Source organism: Sander lucioperca, chromosome 5 (assembly GCF_008315115.2).
Source record: "Sander lucioperca isolate FBNREF2018 chromosome 5, SLUC_FBN_1.2, whole genome shotgun sequence".
Classification (NCBI taxonomy): domain Eukaryota; kingdom Metazoa; phylum Chordata; class Actinopteri; order Perciformes; family Percidae; genus Sander; species Sander lucioperca.
Window position 1 is genome coordinate 19,607,158 of NC_050177.1, and position 19,448 is coordinate 19,626,605.

General features: G+C 41.9%; 1 protein-coding gene across 12 annotated transcripts in view; it reads right to left on the reverse strand.

The window, feature by feature from the left end:
* tenm4 (teneurin transmembrane protein 4) overlaps positions 1–19,448 on the reverse strand; it is a 196,252-nt gene that overhangs the window by 13,266 nt on the left and 163,538 nt on the right. For all 12 annotated transcript variants that reach the window (XM_036001173.1, XM_036001170.1, XM_036001169.1 and 9 more), the window contains 3 exons: positions 15,872–16,044; positions 7,659–7,894; positions 648–944 (listed from right to left, as the gene is read on the reverse strand). In XM_036001173.1, the coding sequence (XP_035857066.1) occupies positions 648–944; positions 7,659–7,894; positions 15,872–16,044 (706 nt within the window). The remainder of the gene's footprint in view (positions 1–647; positions 945–7,658; positions 7,895–15,871; positions 16,045–19,448) is intronic.

Sequence of the window (19,448 nt, forward strand, 5' to 3'; positions counted from 1 at the left end):
GAAAACACATTATGCATGCAAGTCTGATTTAGACCAAATGCAATTCCCATCCTGAAAGTGGAACTGCTGATATTTTTCTGACATTAAGACATCCTTAAGAGATGATTTCACAAACAGACTCCTTCGGCAAATCAAAAAATTCCAATTTACGCCTTTCTCGGACCGATAAATGATGTCTAGAAGTCAGTTAAAAGGCTGTCACAACAGGCTATTAACAAGGTGTTTGTCTGCCATTTTCACATAAAACGTCTAAGCTGGACAACTGCAGCTCTTCACCTCCTCCCCCCAACAGTCTTTTCCTTCAATTAGTGAGTAGAAGGTGAATTTCACTCTGTTCTTCTCATCAGAGCTATTTCAGGTTGAGCTTTGCTGTCAGACTCTGGTAACAAAGTATAACGTCTGCGGTGCACCAGACAGGTTTTAATTACATTTCTGCTGATATCTGTGCTGGAGCCTGATAATGCAGCACAAACACTGCTGGAGTATTACAAGTTAACTTTTAACTCCAGTCTAAAATCTCCCGTCAAGGTTCTTAAACAAATACACCTTCAGAATATTTCTGTACAACATGTCTCTACCGTCTTATGTTGAATTTAAAAAAAATCTTTAAACCATTTAATCACCATTGCAGCGCCAACAATTCATACCTTCTCGAGGTAAGTGTAGCTCCACGATTTCCCATCAGCAAATATCTGCGAGGTGATTCTGCCGTTCTGGTCATACTCCATGCGTACAGACATGGTACCTCTTTGGATACCTGCCACGTGGCCTCCGGGAGAATAGGTGACATTGACTCCGTTCAGGCGACTGCTTGGCGCCCACAGAGTGGGCCGGCCGGCGTGGTCGTAGTGGATCCGTAGCGTAAACTTCCTGTGGTCGTCGTAGACCTTTTCAGTCCTGGTGATTCGATCAAAGTCCAATGACAGCAAGTTCCTGTTGTGAACCTATAGGAGAGAAACATTTCATTTTGACCACAGCACTTCCACAAAGAGAGAGATAAATAAAAAGGAATAAACATGTTTGGAAGTTTGAAGAGATTGAGAGGAATTGGTGCACTGCTCTTCTGAGCTTTAATCACAAAGTGATTATTTTATATTCTTCTTTTTATAGCTTTAAATTACAAGAGGGGAGCTGTATCGCAGGACTGCAGGAGCCATTAAAGTGATGAAATTATAAGAATTACCATATTTCTTTGTTTTTGCAAAAAAGTCAGTGGAGTCTTAGAGTATGCCTATTCATGCAAGAAACATTAGAGCCACATTGATCATTAAATTCATTTTCACTGCTTACTGAGAAGAATTACTAGGCGCAGATGACTCATTTTATTTAGCCATTTCCGTAAATTGGGAAAGAGGAGAAAAAAATCAATTCTTCTCCTGTGTGACTCAGAACATTGTTTCAATGACACTTCACATTGTTTGGCTCTTTTGAATGTATGAGGCTGCACACAGTGACCCTTGGCTTCACTGTGATCAGAGCAGAAAGACGGTGCTCTGAAGAGTGTAATCCTTAAAAACCATGTCCAGGCCCTACCACAACGTTTTCTCAGTGAGCCGCGTCGTAAGCAGAAACTACAGAGGAGAAATAAATTAAATCAAGAAGAGAAAACACAACAAAGGTACAGGTCAGAGTAAGTGCCCATACAAACCACTACTCTAAACATCATTAGGGCTGTCCCGAATACCATTTTATGTGCTTTGATTGATTGATTGATTTTATTTGACCCTTTCGTTATAAGATACGATACAGCTTTGCACCATATTTAAAAAAACAAAAACAAAGTCAGGATAACACAATAAAGCCCTGGGGCTTATTTCCATTGTGGCTTTGAAGCTTTGATACAAATCAATAGCAAATATTCAAAATTTCTGATCAGGACTCAGCCAGCCAGTGCACCACCTCACCACAGCGCACAGCAGGCTGCTGCAGTATAACCACACAGATCTCTGCACATCAGACTGCTTGGTTATAACTCCACATTTCTCCGTTCTCGGCTGAAATGGATGAAATAGTGCTGCATAAATTAGGATTCGGATATTACAGTATTGAAGGAAAAAGAAAACAACAAATAAACCCAACAAACGAATATCCGAATAGTCAAATATTCGGGTCCAGCCCTAGTGGTCATAGAAGTCTCTGGCATTTATTAGAACTAACCCCCCTGGTTCTGTCTGTATCAGAACAGGGCTTCCAATAACGGTAAAAGCTACAGTCAACTCCTGAAAGCAACTGAAAGTAATATTTATGATGTGTTTTTGTTAAGGTACATAGTTTCTCTTCAGATGTGCCACTGTGTGGCTGGGTAAAATACTTGGCAAAGCTTAAAAAACATCTTAGCTCAGAAAGCTGCTTCTGGCGACTTTCCAGATGAATGGCACATAGCCGGTCGCAGGGGGCTTACTGCAAAAGCCTTCCTTTTTCAATCTCACATTGAGAAAAGCATGCTTAGGTCTCTGATCTGTGAAGGGACAATTACACAAGAGGCAATTAATGTCACTGGTACCTAATTGAGAGGATTACTTTACACTTAAAGCACCAGATTCCTGAGGGGCATGATTACATGACGGTTTGGAGCGGCACATGCAATTTGAGCCCCAAGAGTGACAGGGGGTAGGGCTCGGAGATAGGAATAAGAACAAGAGGGGGTAGGGGGATAACATTTGTTATCTCCTCTTTTACTTTAACTTACTGTCATAACAAGTGTCAGACTGCGCTGACAAAAATTTAAATTACTACAACACTGCGATAGTCATTTATGACAAATAGTCATTTGTAAAACTACCTAGGTTCTTAAAGATAAGTGACTGGATATCAAAGACTAACCCTAACCCCCTCCCGCTCCAGCATTTCCCCAAAACACTGGAAGCACTGTCTCAGACTCTTTCATAGGCAGCACAGGCCTGCTGTCCGTTCAAAAAGATTGTATTGAGATTGCTTCCAACAGGAAATAAGGTATCCGAAAGAGAGAGAGTTCTTCGTGCCAGGATCTGTTTCACCAAAGACTCAACAGGGTGGAAAAAACCTCTCACAGCAGAGATTCCAAGATCCCATGAGAATGGAAACCCACTCAAGGGGAATTATTTTAAATTGGACATTGTCTCTAAAAGGAAATTCTCAAAGAAAGTAGATGTGCAGAAACAGAAGAAAGACTACTACATTACATTAGACTTAACATGTTACATTTTAAGCTGTCTTAAAACATTAAACATTACAGCAACATCTGATCTCTCAATCAATATCAGTGGCATGTGGGTCAAATGACAATATCAATCTGTTTGACAAGGGAAAATGTCTTTCATCGCTTCTTGTGTTTAATTCAACAATTACTTTTCACAATTACTTTTCTTCAATGACATCAGTTATGTTTATTATCACATTGTAATCAAAGAAAAATTCTGTCTTTTTCATTTTCCAACTTGTATCTCTTTTGAACCCTACATTATACAGGAAGACACTCTGATGACACTAAAATGCTAATACAGAGATATCAGCTTTGTCTCGGTTTTAAATTCCACATTGAAGGGGTTGACGATTCTTGTTATGGCGGAGTGGCAGCCACAAGGGTTCTCCCTTTACTGCACATTTACAAACTACTCAATCTGAGAGGAGGGTTTGTTTCTATGGGAAGAAACAGAGCCACTTTGCCTCTGCATCATAAATCATCAACGTTGTCGTGGCTGGGAGGGGCTAGCTCGAGTGGCAGGTGCCGTTGTGGAAGGGGTAAACTGACGACCATCAATGGCCCTTTTAGCCTCAAGACATGAAAAGTGCAATACAACAAAGACATGCACATGTACATTACATGTCATTTAGCTGACGCTTTTATCCAAAGCAACTTACAATTGCTACATATATCAGAGGTCACACACCTCTGGAGCAACTAGGGGTTAAGAGTCACAACCCAAACACTTTTGCTTTTTCTCCGTCGTCATTCCTAGTTAGGGCCGGGTACTGAATTTAATACTTTTTAGGCACCGACCGCATTGCTTCCTTAGTATCGAGTATCGAAAAATGCCTCGTCATTCAATACCAAATTTCAATACCTCTGCGTCAGTGAGCCAATAAGAATGTAGCATGCTTCTACCAAGATCTAATCATGTTTGTGATTGGCTGTCTAACGTTACACGTCGTAGAGGCACGCAGGAAAAACTCTACGTTACACAAAGAGACAGGGCTCACATAGTAGGAGCTGAAAAAGAAATAAATGGATTTGTGCCATAATGTGTAATGTTGTAATTGTTTTGTTGTTTAAATGGATTTTACAAAATTGGTATCTAAAAAAGTATCGCTTAGGAAACGGTATCGAAGTCACGGTATTGGTATCGAAATATGTTTAACGATACCCAGCCCTAATCCTAGCACAAATGCCTCCCTTGTTCTTTCTGTCATGCATCCCTGTGTTTTGAGACCCCCCCCCCCCGTGCTCCGTGCTCTGCCACACACTCATCCAGCCACCCACGTAATATCACTTGACATGCCACTCAAGGTCGCTCAATGATTCCAGCTCTGTTCTTGCCATTAGGCTGCTCCCATTTCCTATCTCACCCCCTGGGGCCATTGTCTGTAACATACATTAGAAGCTTTCGCTACCAAAGGGGACGACGGGGGCCATTAAATGAGCAGCCAATGACAGACAAAGTGGCACCTCCCCATTAGCTGTGTCACCACCCAGAGAATGTGGAAGGCAGCTTAACCAACAAAGCTAAGAAAAACAATACAAGCCAATCAAGCAGGATCCATTCCTTTGTATAGGTGCTCCCTGTGTTAATAGTCATTTCCAGTGGGTTATTCAAGATGCTTATTGGTCAAACATTGGGTGTTTATCTCATTATGAAAAGGAACCTGTTTATATTTTGTGTGTAATTCTGTCAGCTATGCAAGGTTAGCTTGCTGAGGCCATTTAGCCGGTCATTTATCTCTCTGAATTTTAACCACAAGTATTTTACAGACTTCTCCTATCATAATACGAAAAGTGTGGGCTGTGTTGGTCCTCTTCCTCGTAGCGAGTCAGGTTAACTATCATGTGTGCAAGAACACATTTCCCCGAAGCTATACCCATACGTAACATAACTGCCCCTATTGTGATTGGTAGCGTTGGTCAAGTTTTTCTCTTTGTTTGGGTTGCCTAAGGTTATTCAAATTGACCAAGGTTCAAACTTCAAGTCACCGCACTTTTTCTCAAAGCAGCTTAGAATAGGTCACGTTCACTCGAGTATTCAGACACTCAAGTCAATGTTAAATGCGTGCTGCTTGCAGTTAAAACAACCATGGGATGATGGAGTTCATTTGATGCCGTTTACAGCAAGAGACGTTGCACAGGGATCCTTGGGGTTAAGTTTCTCTCAAATTGTTTTCACTCATTCTGTGGGTGGCCCGTTGAAGCTGTTAAAAGAAAAACGGCTGGGTGAAGCTGAGCCCCAGACTTTGCTGGACTATGCATGTTGTTTTCATTTTAAGCTGCGTTGTGTTTGTGAGTTAGCGAAGGTTAAGAAAGTAGGTTAAGTGACCGTGATTATCTTATTGCTACTCCAGACCGGAATCATATATGAATAGGCTGTAAAATCTTGTAAATGTCTGATAAATCTGACCGGTTTTGCATTTTCTTTTAGAATAAAATGCGACAAAAACATTATGATTTAGCACATTTGTAGCTGATGCTTTGTCACTGTTGTAATCATGTTGTAATGTTGGTGATAAATATATATATATATATTTTTTTCTCTTGTAAAAAATAAGTAAAAATAATAGTCACTAATTTAGGGTGGGGGTGTTATGCGCTCCCCGCCCTGCTCTCTTTTTCCTCTCTATTCATCTCAGGTGTTCCTGATTTCTGATTGTCAGTGTGGCCCCGCCCCTGTATCCAGTCACGTGAACAAATTAGGACACCCATGCTAAAGTTGACTAAATAGAGGAATAAAAAAATCATCTTTAGGAAATTGATCTTAATGCCTTAATTAAAAGAAATTGGAAAAAATCCAATCTTTAAGGACACCAATTTTCTTTGTGAATGAATAATGTAGTGTAAATAAATAAATGTTCTTCCTTAAAATACAGGGGGCATAAGTAAGTACACCCCTATGTTAAATTCCCATAAAGGCAGGCAGATTTTTATTTTTAAAGGCCAGTTATTTCATGGATCCAGGATACTATGCATCCTGATAAAGTTCCCTTGGCCTTTGCAATTCAAATAGCCCCACATCATCACATCCCCTTCACCATACCTAGAGATTGGCATGATTTTATTTCAGTTAGCCTAATAGCTGGTTTGATTTGCATTGAGAGATGATCTTATGGAAAGTACCCCATGCCAATCTCTAGGTCTACACATGACTGTTTAAGGAAGGCTGGGAGACAGGGATCGGGTCTCTGAGACTGAAGCAACTCTGATCACCGTTTCTTCTTTTGTCTTCTTTTGTGTTTTGTTGCTTTGAGGATGGAGGTCTGGAAGTCTAGTTTTCGCGGATTTGTTTCTGTTAGGGCATTTTCACACATGAAAGTCCGAACCAAGGTCCGGACCAAGGTTTATGTTTTTGTTACGTTGTATACATTTGATCCAGTAAGTTTTGGTTTCACACTGCAGTTATGCAAGCGCACTAAAGATCTATACGTGACAAAACTACGTCCTGCCGTCATCACATACGTGAGTTGCGTCTCCAGATACTTATAATTGTTGGTTTGTTGACGGGCTTCCCCCGTCCTCTCGTATCCTCTCTCTGTATCTGAGTTTTTTCAACTGACTGCTGCTCTCCTCTACTGCTGCGGCTCTTTTTGTTTTGTTGTGATGTTGAGAAGCAAGACACGGGAACTTTCTGGAGAATTTATTCAGAGACAAACGGAAACCTACACTGTACATTTACAACCACTTAACAAATAAACTGCTGATGTATTCTCTGCTCTGATAGCCGACAGCTGTCTGCTCTGAGCGCATTCACCGTCACTCTCTCATGTAGCCCTAAGCACTGAGCTATTCCTTAAAGGAGCTTCCCTGGTCTTGTAACACAAGGAGAGCCTGCCAGAGCTTCTTGTATTTGGTCCGAAAGTCCGAACCATCCAAAAAATGCTTTCACACTATAAACGAACCGGATCATGGTTCAGTTTGGTCCGGACCGAGACCACCTCTTTTTATCGGACCAAAATGTGGTCCGGGGGAGGTTTTACACCTGTAATTTTGGTTCGGATCAAACTGAAAAGTCCGAAAGTCCGGACCAAATGAGGTATGTGTGAAAACGCCCCTAGTTAGTCACTATACTCTTTAGTTTGGGGAGGGGGGGGAGTTCTGGGTCTGACGGCCCTTGATGGGTCAGCAAACACTTAATTAACTCTTAATTAATTTACTCTACTGAGGTCATATTCAGACCCAAAGAATTGGGGAAATTAATTATATTGCCAATAATCTTCTGCTCTGTGTCAGAGATTGCAAGATAAACAATAGCAAAAGGTTGAGCCAGGTTAAATACTTTTTCCAAATGATCCTGCATTTCGGACCCCGCTGTGCCAACAAAGTGGTCTCACTAAATTGCGCAGTTAGTGGAGTCATGCTAAGGAGGTAGCTGAAATTCAATGCCATTTTGAGCAAGATAGAAATTGTTCTCACTCCCAACCGGTCTTTTTTAAGGGTGTGTGAGCACGAGTCACTCTTAGCAATCCGCCATACTTACCCTTAATCTGCGGCCATACACAGTGACCTGGCCACGAGCTTGCTCCTTCCTCTGTCTCCACTCCACCAGGTTCAGGCCATTGTCGATGGCCAGAGTTACGTTCCTCTTGCTGACTGTGGGGTTGACTGTGCCGGCCAACGAGTGGGGCTCGGTGTGCAGGGACACCTCCATACCGTTGGCCAACACTAGCCGCAGCGAGCCATCCAGACCAATGAAATAGCTGTTCCGAACTTGATCTGAGGATATAGAGGGGGACACAGGGCAAAATGCTTATGGTTAGGATTAGAAGAAGAGAAACAATCAGAGCTTCTTGTAGCTGATGTAAGAGGACTATGGTTACTTTCACACCTGAGCGGTTTGGTCTGTTATAACTGAACCCTTTGGGGTGGTGTGAAAGCTCATTTGAAACCAAACAACAAACTCTGGTCTACTTAGGGTGTTTTCACACCTATAGTTTGTTTGCTTTGGTCCAAATCTGTTGATGAGTTTGTAAACTTGGAGTGATTTCCCCTTGGTTCGGTTTCGTTTCACACCTGGAAAAATCAAAGCCTACCAAAATGCGTCATTACAAACCACGCAAGAACGTTCACTCCGCTTATTGGTCGGATGTGTCTGGGGCGGGAGCAAGAAAGTAAATACAGGAAGAAGGTCCTGTGTTCTGGACTAGTGCTAGGACTAGATTTCTTGCATCTACATAATCAAACCAGCTCATTTCATTTAAATAATCAGACATTGTCTGCTCTGGTCACAGAGACTTAGCTCTGCTCTGCCGGTGTCTGTCCCTAACTTTCGCGGCGGCTGCTGCTTTGACCACGGAAACGCGAGTGATGGATGGTGAGACTTGTGGAGTACACATTAGGATTGGGCATCGAGAACCGGTTCCTACCTGGAATCATTTTAAAATTACAATGGAATGTTTTTTTTTTTTATTGGAATCGTTTGGAAAATTTGGTTTCGAATTGGATCATCGGTTCCAAATTTTAAGACACGCAAGTTTTGGTTTTCCGTAGCAGCCACCGTACTTTCAGGTGGTTGCAGCGATCGAGCACGGTAAGCGGTGCTCTAAAGTGTGGCTTTATTTTACGTTGTCAAAGCCTGGTAAAACTGTAAATCACCATTGAATCAAAATAACATTATCCTCGTATCTGTGATTTAAACATGTGCCCCGTTTCAACTCCACGCCTCAAAGAATCAGAATCGATAAGAACTGGAATTGAAAGGAAGAATCGGAATTGGAATCAGAATTGTTAAAATCCAAACGATGCCCAACCCTAGTACACATACAGTAGATGGTGCGGTTCGAGGTCGGTTCACGGTCTCACCACAAACGAACCGCTCCAAAGTTTGTTTGAAAGCGTACCAAGACCACCTCATCAAGTAGGTCTTGGTACGCTTGTTTGGTCCGCTTTTGGTGCGCACCCGAGTGCGACTGCCGCGTTCTCACCTGCCCAAACGAACTGCACCAAGGGGCAAGGGGGGCACATATACTGAGAGGTTTATGCCTCGACGCAGAGGTCCAGGGTTCGAATCCGACCTGTGACGATTTCCTGCATGTCTTCCCCCTCTCTCTCCCCTTTCTCACCTAGTCCTATCCTATCAAATAAAGGTGGAAAAGCCAAAAAAAAACAAAAAACAAGGCAGGTGTAAAAGCGTCCTTAAAAACGGGGGTCTCGGTTTGCTTCCAAGTGCACTAGAGTTCGGTTCACTTCAGGTTAGAATGCAATCCGACCCAAATATAGGAAGTGAACCAAAACAACTGTTCATGTACAGTTGTAGCCTTAAAATGTCAACCTTGCACACAATTTACAGACTTTATATGATTTAAGGCATAACTTTCGAATCCAAAACTATTATGACCATGCATCACTCGTCGTCTGTGTGACAACACATCATCATCTCTCTCTCTTTAGGGTCAAGCTCTCCTTCACTCGCTTGTCTGTCAGCTGCTTGTATTGTTCGCCTTCTTCTAAAATATTAGATACGCTAAAGCAAAACCAGAAAACCCAAGACTTTATAAATTTAAGTGTCAGCAAGTTTTCACTCCAATATTCCGTCCAATAGACCAGCAACTGTTTGGAACGTGTGACATTTGTGTACAATGTTTGGTGCTCTTGACAAAGTGAACGCAAACCAAACCATATGAAAAATGCAACAATGTTGCAATGTCACCCCCGAATCGCAGTCTACCAAACTATAGGTGTGAAAGCGCCCTAAATCTAATATTCATCTCACTGAGACACAAATGTAATGACCTAAAATGGCTGCTAAGCAAAAAAGAAAGCCTTTAGCCACAGCATTTAGCTGAACCCCTGCGATAATGTTGGGTCTGTGACAACAAAGATCAATAGTGAGAGATTTCATAGCGCCAGTAAAGTAAAGTTTTACAGCTGTTGCAGCAGCCTCGAGGATATGGGGGAATGAAAACTATCAAAGCTGCTAGCTTGCCTGTGGCCACAGAGAAGGCAGGGTGAAAACACACACACACACACACACACACACACACACACACACACACACACACACACACACACACACACACACACACACACACACACACACACACGACAGGGATAAATCTGAGCCTGTGTGTTACTGTCCCTAGGTGACGACAGCCTGTGTTCCAGCTCCAGACCAGTGACTAATGTTTCCACTGAGCATCTCATGTACATCCATCAGAGAGTGTCTCCTTCTTGCCTCCTGTCAGTACACTGACAGGGACCAGGATGAATATTATTCTCATTAAGAACAGGGGGAAATGAATGGCTTGTCAAACACTACATTAACAAGTTGACTTCATTTAACAGAAAAAAAATTATCCTAAAATCAAAACACACACTGTCATTTCCTCGTGCTGACTTGTCAAGGTTGAAGTGACTGTGACCATTATTTTTTTTTAATTTTGCACAGCAAACACTATACAGTAATAAACATCTTGTGAGTCGATGGAGTTTTGTAGCTTTTCCTTTAGCACAGAGTGCCATGGGATGTGTTGATGAGCTGCTGAGACAAGAGAAATGGGCAGAGGAGGCAGGGCTGACCTTGCACTGGCCCTTACCTCTCTCAATCATACAGACACTTCAGGGGTTGACCAGAGGCCTCTGGGGCCGACCCGGGCAAAAGGAGGCCACTGAGACCAGAGGAAGCTGGAAATACTGCTGAATTAGGCAGTTCACGCAAATGCATGCATACTGTTTAGCAGGGGAGGGGTGAGCCGTGCACTGACATTTAGAAGGGCTGTAGTCTGCATAAAACAAAACAAATAATTTGGGATGCAACGATGCAACGTGAATTGGTAAAACATTTATATAAATGTTAAGATTACAACCGGTTGAGATAAAAAAAATGAATCGTGATTGCAATTTTTTAAACGGCCTCAGGCATAATCGATTTTTTATTTCGTTTGACTTCAGACGTAACTACGTCTTCTTAGTTCATTTATTTGAAGAGATTTTGTTTCTATTTTATTAGTCATTTCGAAATATAAAATACAATTTCAGTTGCACTTTTGATAAGAATTTGTCCGCAAAGAATAAAGTATTGTGAACTTAAATCGTGAATCGTATTGAACGGTGAGTAGACTGTATCCCTAAAAAAAATGGAACAGCACACCAGACCATCAGGCTCACTATTTTCAGTTATCAATAAAAAAATAATGATGTCTTTGTCGAAGAATAAAAATACTATGAGCCTAGTGAGTTAATACAATTAAATAATAAAATTAGTTTTAATTTCCTGCTTTACAACATCCTTAACGACACTGCCGTGTGTTAATGCCCATAAGAGGGCAGAAACACAACCAGATGACCAGAAAGTAATCTCAAAGGCAGTGCATTCATGTGTTATGTGATCACCCAGTTGCAAGCTTACAAAGCAGACAATTGTGAATTAATTAACAGCTGAGTTCCTGGCGCCGCTCTTCTCACTAGCAGATGTCTAAGACAAGGTCACAGCGCGGAGGTGACCAGTCCGTTGAGCAATGGCGAGAAACCAGAGATTGTCATCTTCTGTTTCAGACACAGCTTTGCAGTGAGTCGGGAGGGCCAGAGGATGGAGGACACGCTCACATCTGAATCGAATGTTAGAGGTGGAAAGGGTGTGTGTGGGGCTGTCTTTTGAAAAATGAAGGTGGGGAAGTTCAAAGCTATTATTGGGTAATCAATGAAGCAATTTGTCAGGTACAAAACGGGATATCCGAATGCCTAAATGTGTGAGACAAATCTGGTGGACTAAGCCACGACATCAGTCCGCCCTCTGCCTCCATCTCTTTCACTAAATGTTCTAAACCTGGGGGATCTTGTATGGGCCACCAGCATTGTGCTTTATGAATTGTGATTCATGGCAGAAAGTCAATATATGTTTCCATTATGGTAAATGGGTCTTGCATTTTATTAAAACAACAGAGGGGCAACAAATACTACTGTGAATAAGCTCCGTAACTGAAGTAGTCAGACATTACATCTTCGTTTAAAGGCCAGCTCACCCAAATCACAAAACACACAACTTGTAATTATGTATTAAGTTTTTTTTTTTTTTAGATGTCTGTATGTGCAACGTCTGACTCCACCTCAGTGCATTAAGATAGAAGTGAATGGAATTTTGTTTGTGCTGCTCAAAACACTGGAAATTGAAATTTGAGAAACAAAAATGTAATCCGTTCAGAAACAATTTCCTTGTTAATGTAGATAATCCACAGACTTCACTATCAACAGTTTTCATTGGAACTACCTTCTGAGTATTCTCAGTTAAAACTGTTGGCAAGCCCACATGGCGGCAGCCCACATTACTCCTTCAGGATGAACCCAGTTTACTTTGCCCAGCAGCTGGAATATCGCGATATCACAAGATCACTTATCACACGAAAATCCATCTTGTCAGGCTTCAAGTAATCAAGAACCAATCAGCGTCCGGTGAGGAGCGACTGGCAGCTACGGCCGGGGTTTAGGTGTGTGTGACGGCCGTGACTGTTCATTCAAATGGCGGACGAGGTAGCTTTTGAAAGTGCCTGCTCTTTTCCAAACAGTATCCAACGATGGTTTCTCAGATGGTTCTGCGTTAAAGGTGCAGTAGGTAAGCCTAACCCCCAATTTTCACTGGATGCGGAACGGCTGCGGAATGGCTCCGGAACGGCTCTGGAGTCATTAGGTTTCCATTAAAGTCAATGTGTGTATTTCCACTGACTGCAGAACGGCTACGTTCCGACTGCGTCCCAGCTCCGGCGGTCCGCAGCCCTCTGGAACAGATACGCAGAGCTTCTATTTTTTTGGAAATCCGGAGTTATAAAACCAACCTGCTGTCATATTTGATGAAACTGACCCTATGTTCGAGTAGAACTACATGAAGCAGGTAATTAAAAAAAGAAAAATCCAGCTCCTCTGGCACCACCTACAGCCTGTAGTGCGATTTGCAAAAATCCACCACTCCCTGTTCAGATGCACCAATCAGGGCTGGGGGGGGGGTCGTGTTTAACTGCGTGTCAATCACTGCTCAGGCACACGCATTCATTCTTCCTTGTGGGGGGGAGGTGCTGAGGAGACCGTTTTGTCGATGTTCCAATGTTTTTGGCTAAGTCCTGGATCTTTGCAATCCTACCTACGGCATCGTTAACAAACCATGTGGCGTGTCAGGTTAGAACTATGAAGGTAAATATGGTGCAAAAAGGGAGAGCTTGTAGAATACAATGTGAGAACTTGCAGAACAAAAAATCTGAACTTGTATGTTAAAATTTGCACTTGTAAAAATTTTATTTGCACTTGTAAAAAATATTCACACACATGTGATCTGAATTTGAAGTCATACAAAGAAAAAAAACATGAGAGCTTGTAAAAAAAATCTGAACTTGTAAGTTGAAATTTGCACTTGTAGAAAATGTTCACACACCTGTATTCTGAATGTGAAGTTACAGAAAAAATATTCACAAATGTGTAGATTGATATTTACATGAACACAATGACAGCTGCAAACTTATAATGCAACATTTACTCGTATACTTTTTTTTTAATTCTGGTTCATTTTCCATCACAACCACAACTCAGTGATTACAACCTCTCGAATCTGTCACTGCAACTTCACATATGTGCTCTCTCGCATCACAAAGTGGCGAATCTGCGCACCTCGACTTTCACAACACTCTTGACGATACATTTGGTGCAAAACTAATTTGTACCTGTGGACTTAGGCTGTGGAGCTCTGAGCTAACAGAACGGGAAAAGCCTTCTTATATACAGTCTATGGGAAAATCAGGGTTTCTATCGCCAGATGAGGGACAACTCTGTCTGGCTTATTTATGTAGCATGGAAACTTGGTGGAATAGCATGCTAGCGTTAGCTAGCTACTAGCAGCCAGCCCGCTTCTAAATAAATACCTTTTAATTGTCTAAACATTTTTAACAGTCAAACTAAAACACTGGCGGTGAGCTCCATGGACTGCAGCCGCAGACGGACTGTCATCAGTGGGTAACAGGTGCCAAGTTTCGCATCCCTGCCGAGAATTGCATCCACTAGGGAAAATAATGATTTTATAAGGCAAAGTACTGTTTAAAAACTAGGCAATAGTAAATCTCTTTGTCATGTTCATCAATAATGATTAGGATTTTAGAAGGTTTAGAGACATCAATGTTTTATCAGACTCTGTAGTAGCATTTCCTTGCTACCTAGATGCAATTTTCGGCAGCAATAAATTCTGCAGAAATTATTGTTTCTGCCCAAGCGGGTGCAATTCTTAGCAGGGATGCACAACATCAGCAAAGCAAGCTCTGGTCATGGCCGGGGGATGGGCCGCTGCTACCGGATGTGGGGCTCTCCGTGTCCCGCTGGAGCTCCGACTACAGGTCGAGGTCGGCAGCGAAGCTTTCTGGCAAAAGCAGTGTTGCTACGCTGGTCGATCCCCACTGATGACGGTCCGTCTGCGGCTGCAGGCCCTGGAGCTCACCGCCAGTGTTTTAGTTTGACTGTTAAAAAGTGTTTAGATAATTAAAAGGTATTTATTTAGAAGCGGGCTGGCTGTTAGTTAGCTAGCTAACGCTAGCATGCTATCCACCAAGTTTCCATGCTACATAAATAAGCCGGACAGAGTTGTCCCTCATCTGGCGATAGAAACCCTGATTTTCCCATAGACTGTATATAAGAAGGCTTTTCCCGTTCTGTTAGCTCAGAGCTCCACAGCCTAAGTCCACAGGTACAAATTAGTTTTGCACCAAATGTATCGTCAAGTGTTGTGAAAGTCGAGGTGCGCAGATTCGCCACTTTGTGATGCGAGAGAGCACATATGTGAAGTTGCAGTGACAGATTCGAGAGGTTGTAATCACTGAGTTGTGGTTGTGATGGAAAATGAACCAGAGTAAAAAAAAAAGTATACGAGTAAATGTTGCATTATAAGTTTGCAGCTGTCATTGTGTCATGTAAATATCAATCTACACATTTGTGAATATTTTTTTCTGTAACTTCACATTCAGAATACAGGTGTGTGAACATTTTCTACAAGTGCAAATTTTAACATACAAGTTCAGATTTTTGTTCTGCAAGTTCTCACATTGTATTCTACAAGCTCTCCCTTTTTGCACCATATTTACCTTCATATAGAACCAGCCAGGGCTCACCAGAAGGTGCTTGCCATGCCAAGCTCCCATACTGGGCGTCAATAGCTCAATGAGGGCCCACCCCAAAGTGACAGTCCACAGAGATCTCTGTATCGCTTACTGTCTGCTGTCTGACACTAGATAGTCTTGGACATCCTACAAGGACCTGGGGGCCTCTTAAACACAGCTTCCAGAATCAGAAGGACACACAAACCTCTTTATCCCATAAAGTAGAGATTCTGATATGGTTAATGCAGGAAGATCCTCTTTATGATATTTACAGTACCTGGTTTTGCAAGTAAACTCTTATTTTGTCTTCTGAATGAAAAAAAATTAAAATTAAAACAAAAAACAAAAAACAAAAACAAAAATTTCACAGTTCAAGGTATTTTCACTGTTGATTTGTTTAACTGTTTTACAGTTTTTAGTAAATTCAATAAATGAAACATCTTTCCAAAAGTCAACGGGCAATCGTGTAAAATAATCGTGATTTCGATATTGCCCAGAACAATCGTGATTATGATTCGTTCCATAATCTAACAGCCCTACCAGAAACAAATATGTTTAGTTGTTTAAAGCAAAGCTTTTGGCTTCCATTGGCACAAAATACCTTTAAAAAAAAAAAAAAACAGACACGTACCCTGCATGAGTGTGTAGAAGGTGCCAGAGGCTGACAGGTTGGTGGTGATGGTAATATCCTCTTTGTTGGAGCCCTCTGTCTGGATGCGGACTGAGCTGTCGCTGTCTGTGCGGTAGCTGCTCACACGGCCCGTGGGGTAAGTGACGTTAGTCAGACGCCCGTAACTGTCATACCTACAAAGAAATACATTGACGTGAGCCAAAGAAGGCAAAGAGGGGCATGTCATCTGAAACAGTGTATGAACAGTAACTAGTGCAGAATCATAAACAGTGCTGTGGCATGAAAAAATACTGAGCCTTGTTGAGATTTGTTAAATCATAAGGAGGCAATCATAAGCATAAATGCAGGTCAGGTATGCATAACTGGTACATAAATGTGACTAATGCTGCGTCATCTCAGATTTACTGTGATTATGAGTTGCTATCTAGGATATACTGTTCTAGTGGTAATTACAAGTAGGAATTGGAGTTTTTGAGAGTCTGATATTTCCCACTTGGTGCCACAAATTGTGGAAATGTGTCAACACAGGCAGTAAACACAGCAGCGAAGCCATCGATGTTGGCAGTCTGAGGTAATAAAACTCATAACTATCAGATCTAATCACTGAAGCACAACCAACACAACTTCTAGAAAGTTGTGCAATGTCCACAGCATTTCGCTATCCATGAATAGAGAGTGGGAGCACTAACAAGTTGGACGTCTAGCTTTTGCAACAGGATGTGAATGTAATATACAGTAAACGGTACTCAGTTTGTAAGTAGAGATGTTCCGATAGCGATACCAGTATCGGTAACGGCTCCGATACTGCCTAAATCGCTGGTACCGGTATCGGGAAGTACTGGAGTTTATGCACCGATCCGATACCACGTAATAAAGCCCTAAAGAAAATCTACGTTAAAGTAGTTTATTTATATTCTTTTTCCGTTATAACTGACTGTCAAACTGCATAATAAAAGAAAGTTCTGTGGCATGCATTGTTTCACAAAGAGTTTAACCTGAGCCAGACTGACAACAAAGATAGAAATAATATCACATCCATACTGGGATAGTAGTATATAGTTGTTAAAACATAATAAAATATATGACACACTGGTATCGGATTGGTACTCGGTATCGGCCGATACGCAAGTTCAGGTATCAGAATCGGTATTGGGAAGCAAAAAATGGTATCGGGCCATCTCTATTTGTAAGTAACTTTTAAAGGATGGAAGCACACAACAAAAACAAAAAAATCAACTATTGACAAGGAAAAACTGTCATGGCCAAGACGAGGAAGCACAAACCTTTTCACATTTGGAATACTGCTTATTAGCTTAAAAGATTAGTGATATCACCTAATCTCATTATACAGTCTATGAAATAGGAGCACTGAGGTGTGAATCCTTGGAGAGATGCAGCATTTCACTAGCCTACAAATCAGTCAGTTCATCACATACAAGTACACGAGTGGCCAGATTGTTTCATTTCGCTCAGAGAGCACGTAAGCATAGAACAATTTGAAATCTTTCAGATCGCCAGTGTTCCAGAATGGGAGTGAGTGAACGGTGCATTACTTAGAATGAAGACTTTAATCTGCGCACTGAATACAAATTGGAAAGCCCTCTTCAATGCTGCTGCCTGCCATAATAAAGCCTCTAATAAATGAGATGGCGGGTGCTGGTTTACGGATATTTCTTCAGCGCTGCCATCTCAAATATCCAAGATGGAAAGGAAGAGTGGGAGAGGAATCATCTCCCAGAGATAAATGTTATCTGATCTTAACTGCACTAGGGACTGGAATTCATAGATGCATTTCAACTTAAGTCTTCCACTTCAGGAAATACTAAATAGCAGAGTAATTCATATCTAAAGCATTTCATTTCTTTTGATACTGCTCATATTTTATCAGCAAGATTTATTCTCCCTGTGTTCATCGTACAATCAAAGTTTTTGCAGTGAAAGCACTAGAAGTTTCACGCTACTGTATGTGCAGTGTACCACTTTTCAACTGTTCACTTCATTGGACAAGGCGTGTATTCCTGTTTGCCTTCACGTTGGCACAAAAGACAGAGTCCACAAGACGGAAATCTCATTCTAGAGCGATGCTGCGTGCCCCCAGCTTGATCACTGACCCAAACTCTCTCAGTCTCAATTAGGGCCTTGAGCTAGAGCCATTCCTCGGGCTTCACCGCTGAGCATCTAATGGCTCTGGCCTGCTTCAATTTAGCTGCCTATTAGCTTGCTTTCTCTGGAGAAAAGGGGCATGCAGGGGCAGGGAGCTCAGCAGAAGGGAGAGGACTGCTTTCCCCCTGGATGGCCATAAGTCCATTCGGATTGTATCACCTCTGTGTCACATGCTAGCTCCATGACCTTTCACGCTGGGGCCCAACAATAGGCCAGACACTTCATATCAGCGTCCCCTCCAGCATAGCTAACCTCAGTCTTATGCACAGCTATTCTCACGTTTTCCCTTCCTCTCGCTGCCTGGGAATTTCAGAACACAAGTGACAGATGACTGTGCATATGATATAAGGGCAACAGCCATGTGATTGCTTCAACTTCATTAACAGTTGTTTTACATGATTTCACTGTTATTATTGATTGAGTATTAAATCAACCTCAGAACATTTGCTTGAACCCAGTGACTAGAAGGATTGCTTCCCTGCTAATTAGAGGCCAAGAGAATAAGTCTTCAGAATGCTACATGAGTTAATATTTTTACAGTTACCCTTACGCAAAGCACTTATCATTACAACAAAAACATTAGGGGGTCAGCAGAGCATCTGCGTACATACAGTCAGAGCAAATGAGGTTGCCAAGGGTTACAGCAGAAAGACAGTGTAGCAGATGTCTTTTGTTCTCAAGTGAGTCCTTTGCCTTTTGTTTCTGCATTCATCCACACTGATTTGAATGTACAGGCAACAGGACACAAGTACACATGAATTTATATGGGACAAGGACAAATCCGGCGCAAAATGAACCTAGGGGTTAATTACATATGTGTACCGAGTCGACCGTTCTCTGGGATATGATTTCATGCTAATCGAATGTGACCAGTTTATTCGCAAACCGCTAATTAGCTTATAACGCTAGTCGTCGGGGCAGAGGGTAAAGTAAAAAGAAATCACTATTTCTATACCACTAACAAGGCTCAAAATAGCACCACGCTTCCACGGTAGCATAATGAGGGTCCCTACATGTAAACCGAAGCATTGAGAACTTTGTAAGTGTAGAGACAGTTTATTAAAAAGATGGTTTAGAAATACAGTACCGTTCATGTATACATGCGGGCGCCATCTTGGGAAAACAGTCATGACCAGTCGAACGACGAACGCCATGCAATCCGTAACCAGTAACATAGTTCAAGCACGGCGTTTACACGTAGGGACCCTCATTATGCTACCGTGGAAGTGTGGTGCTATTTTGAGCCTTGTTAGTGGTATAGAAATAGCGATTTCTTTTTACTTTACCTTCTGCCCCGACGACTAGCGTTATAAGCTAATTAGCGGTTTGGGCTAAAACTGGTCACATTCGATTAGCATGAAAACATATCCCAGAGAACGGTCAACTCGGTACACATGTGTTATTAACCCCTAGG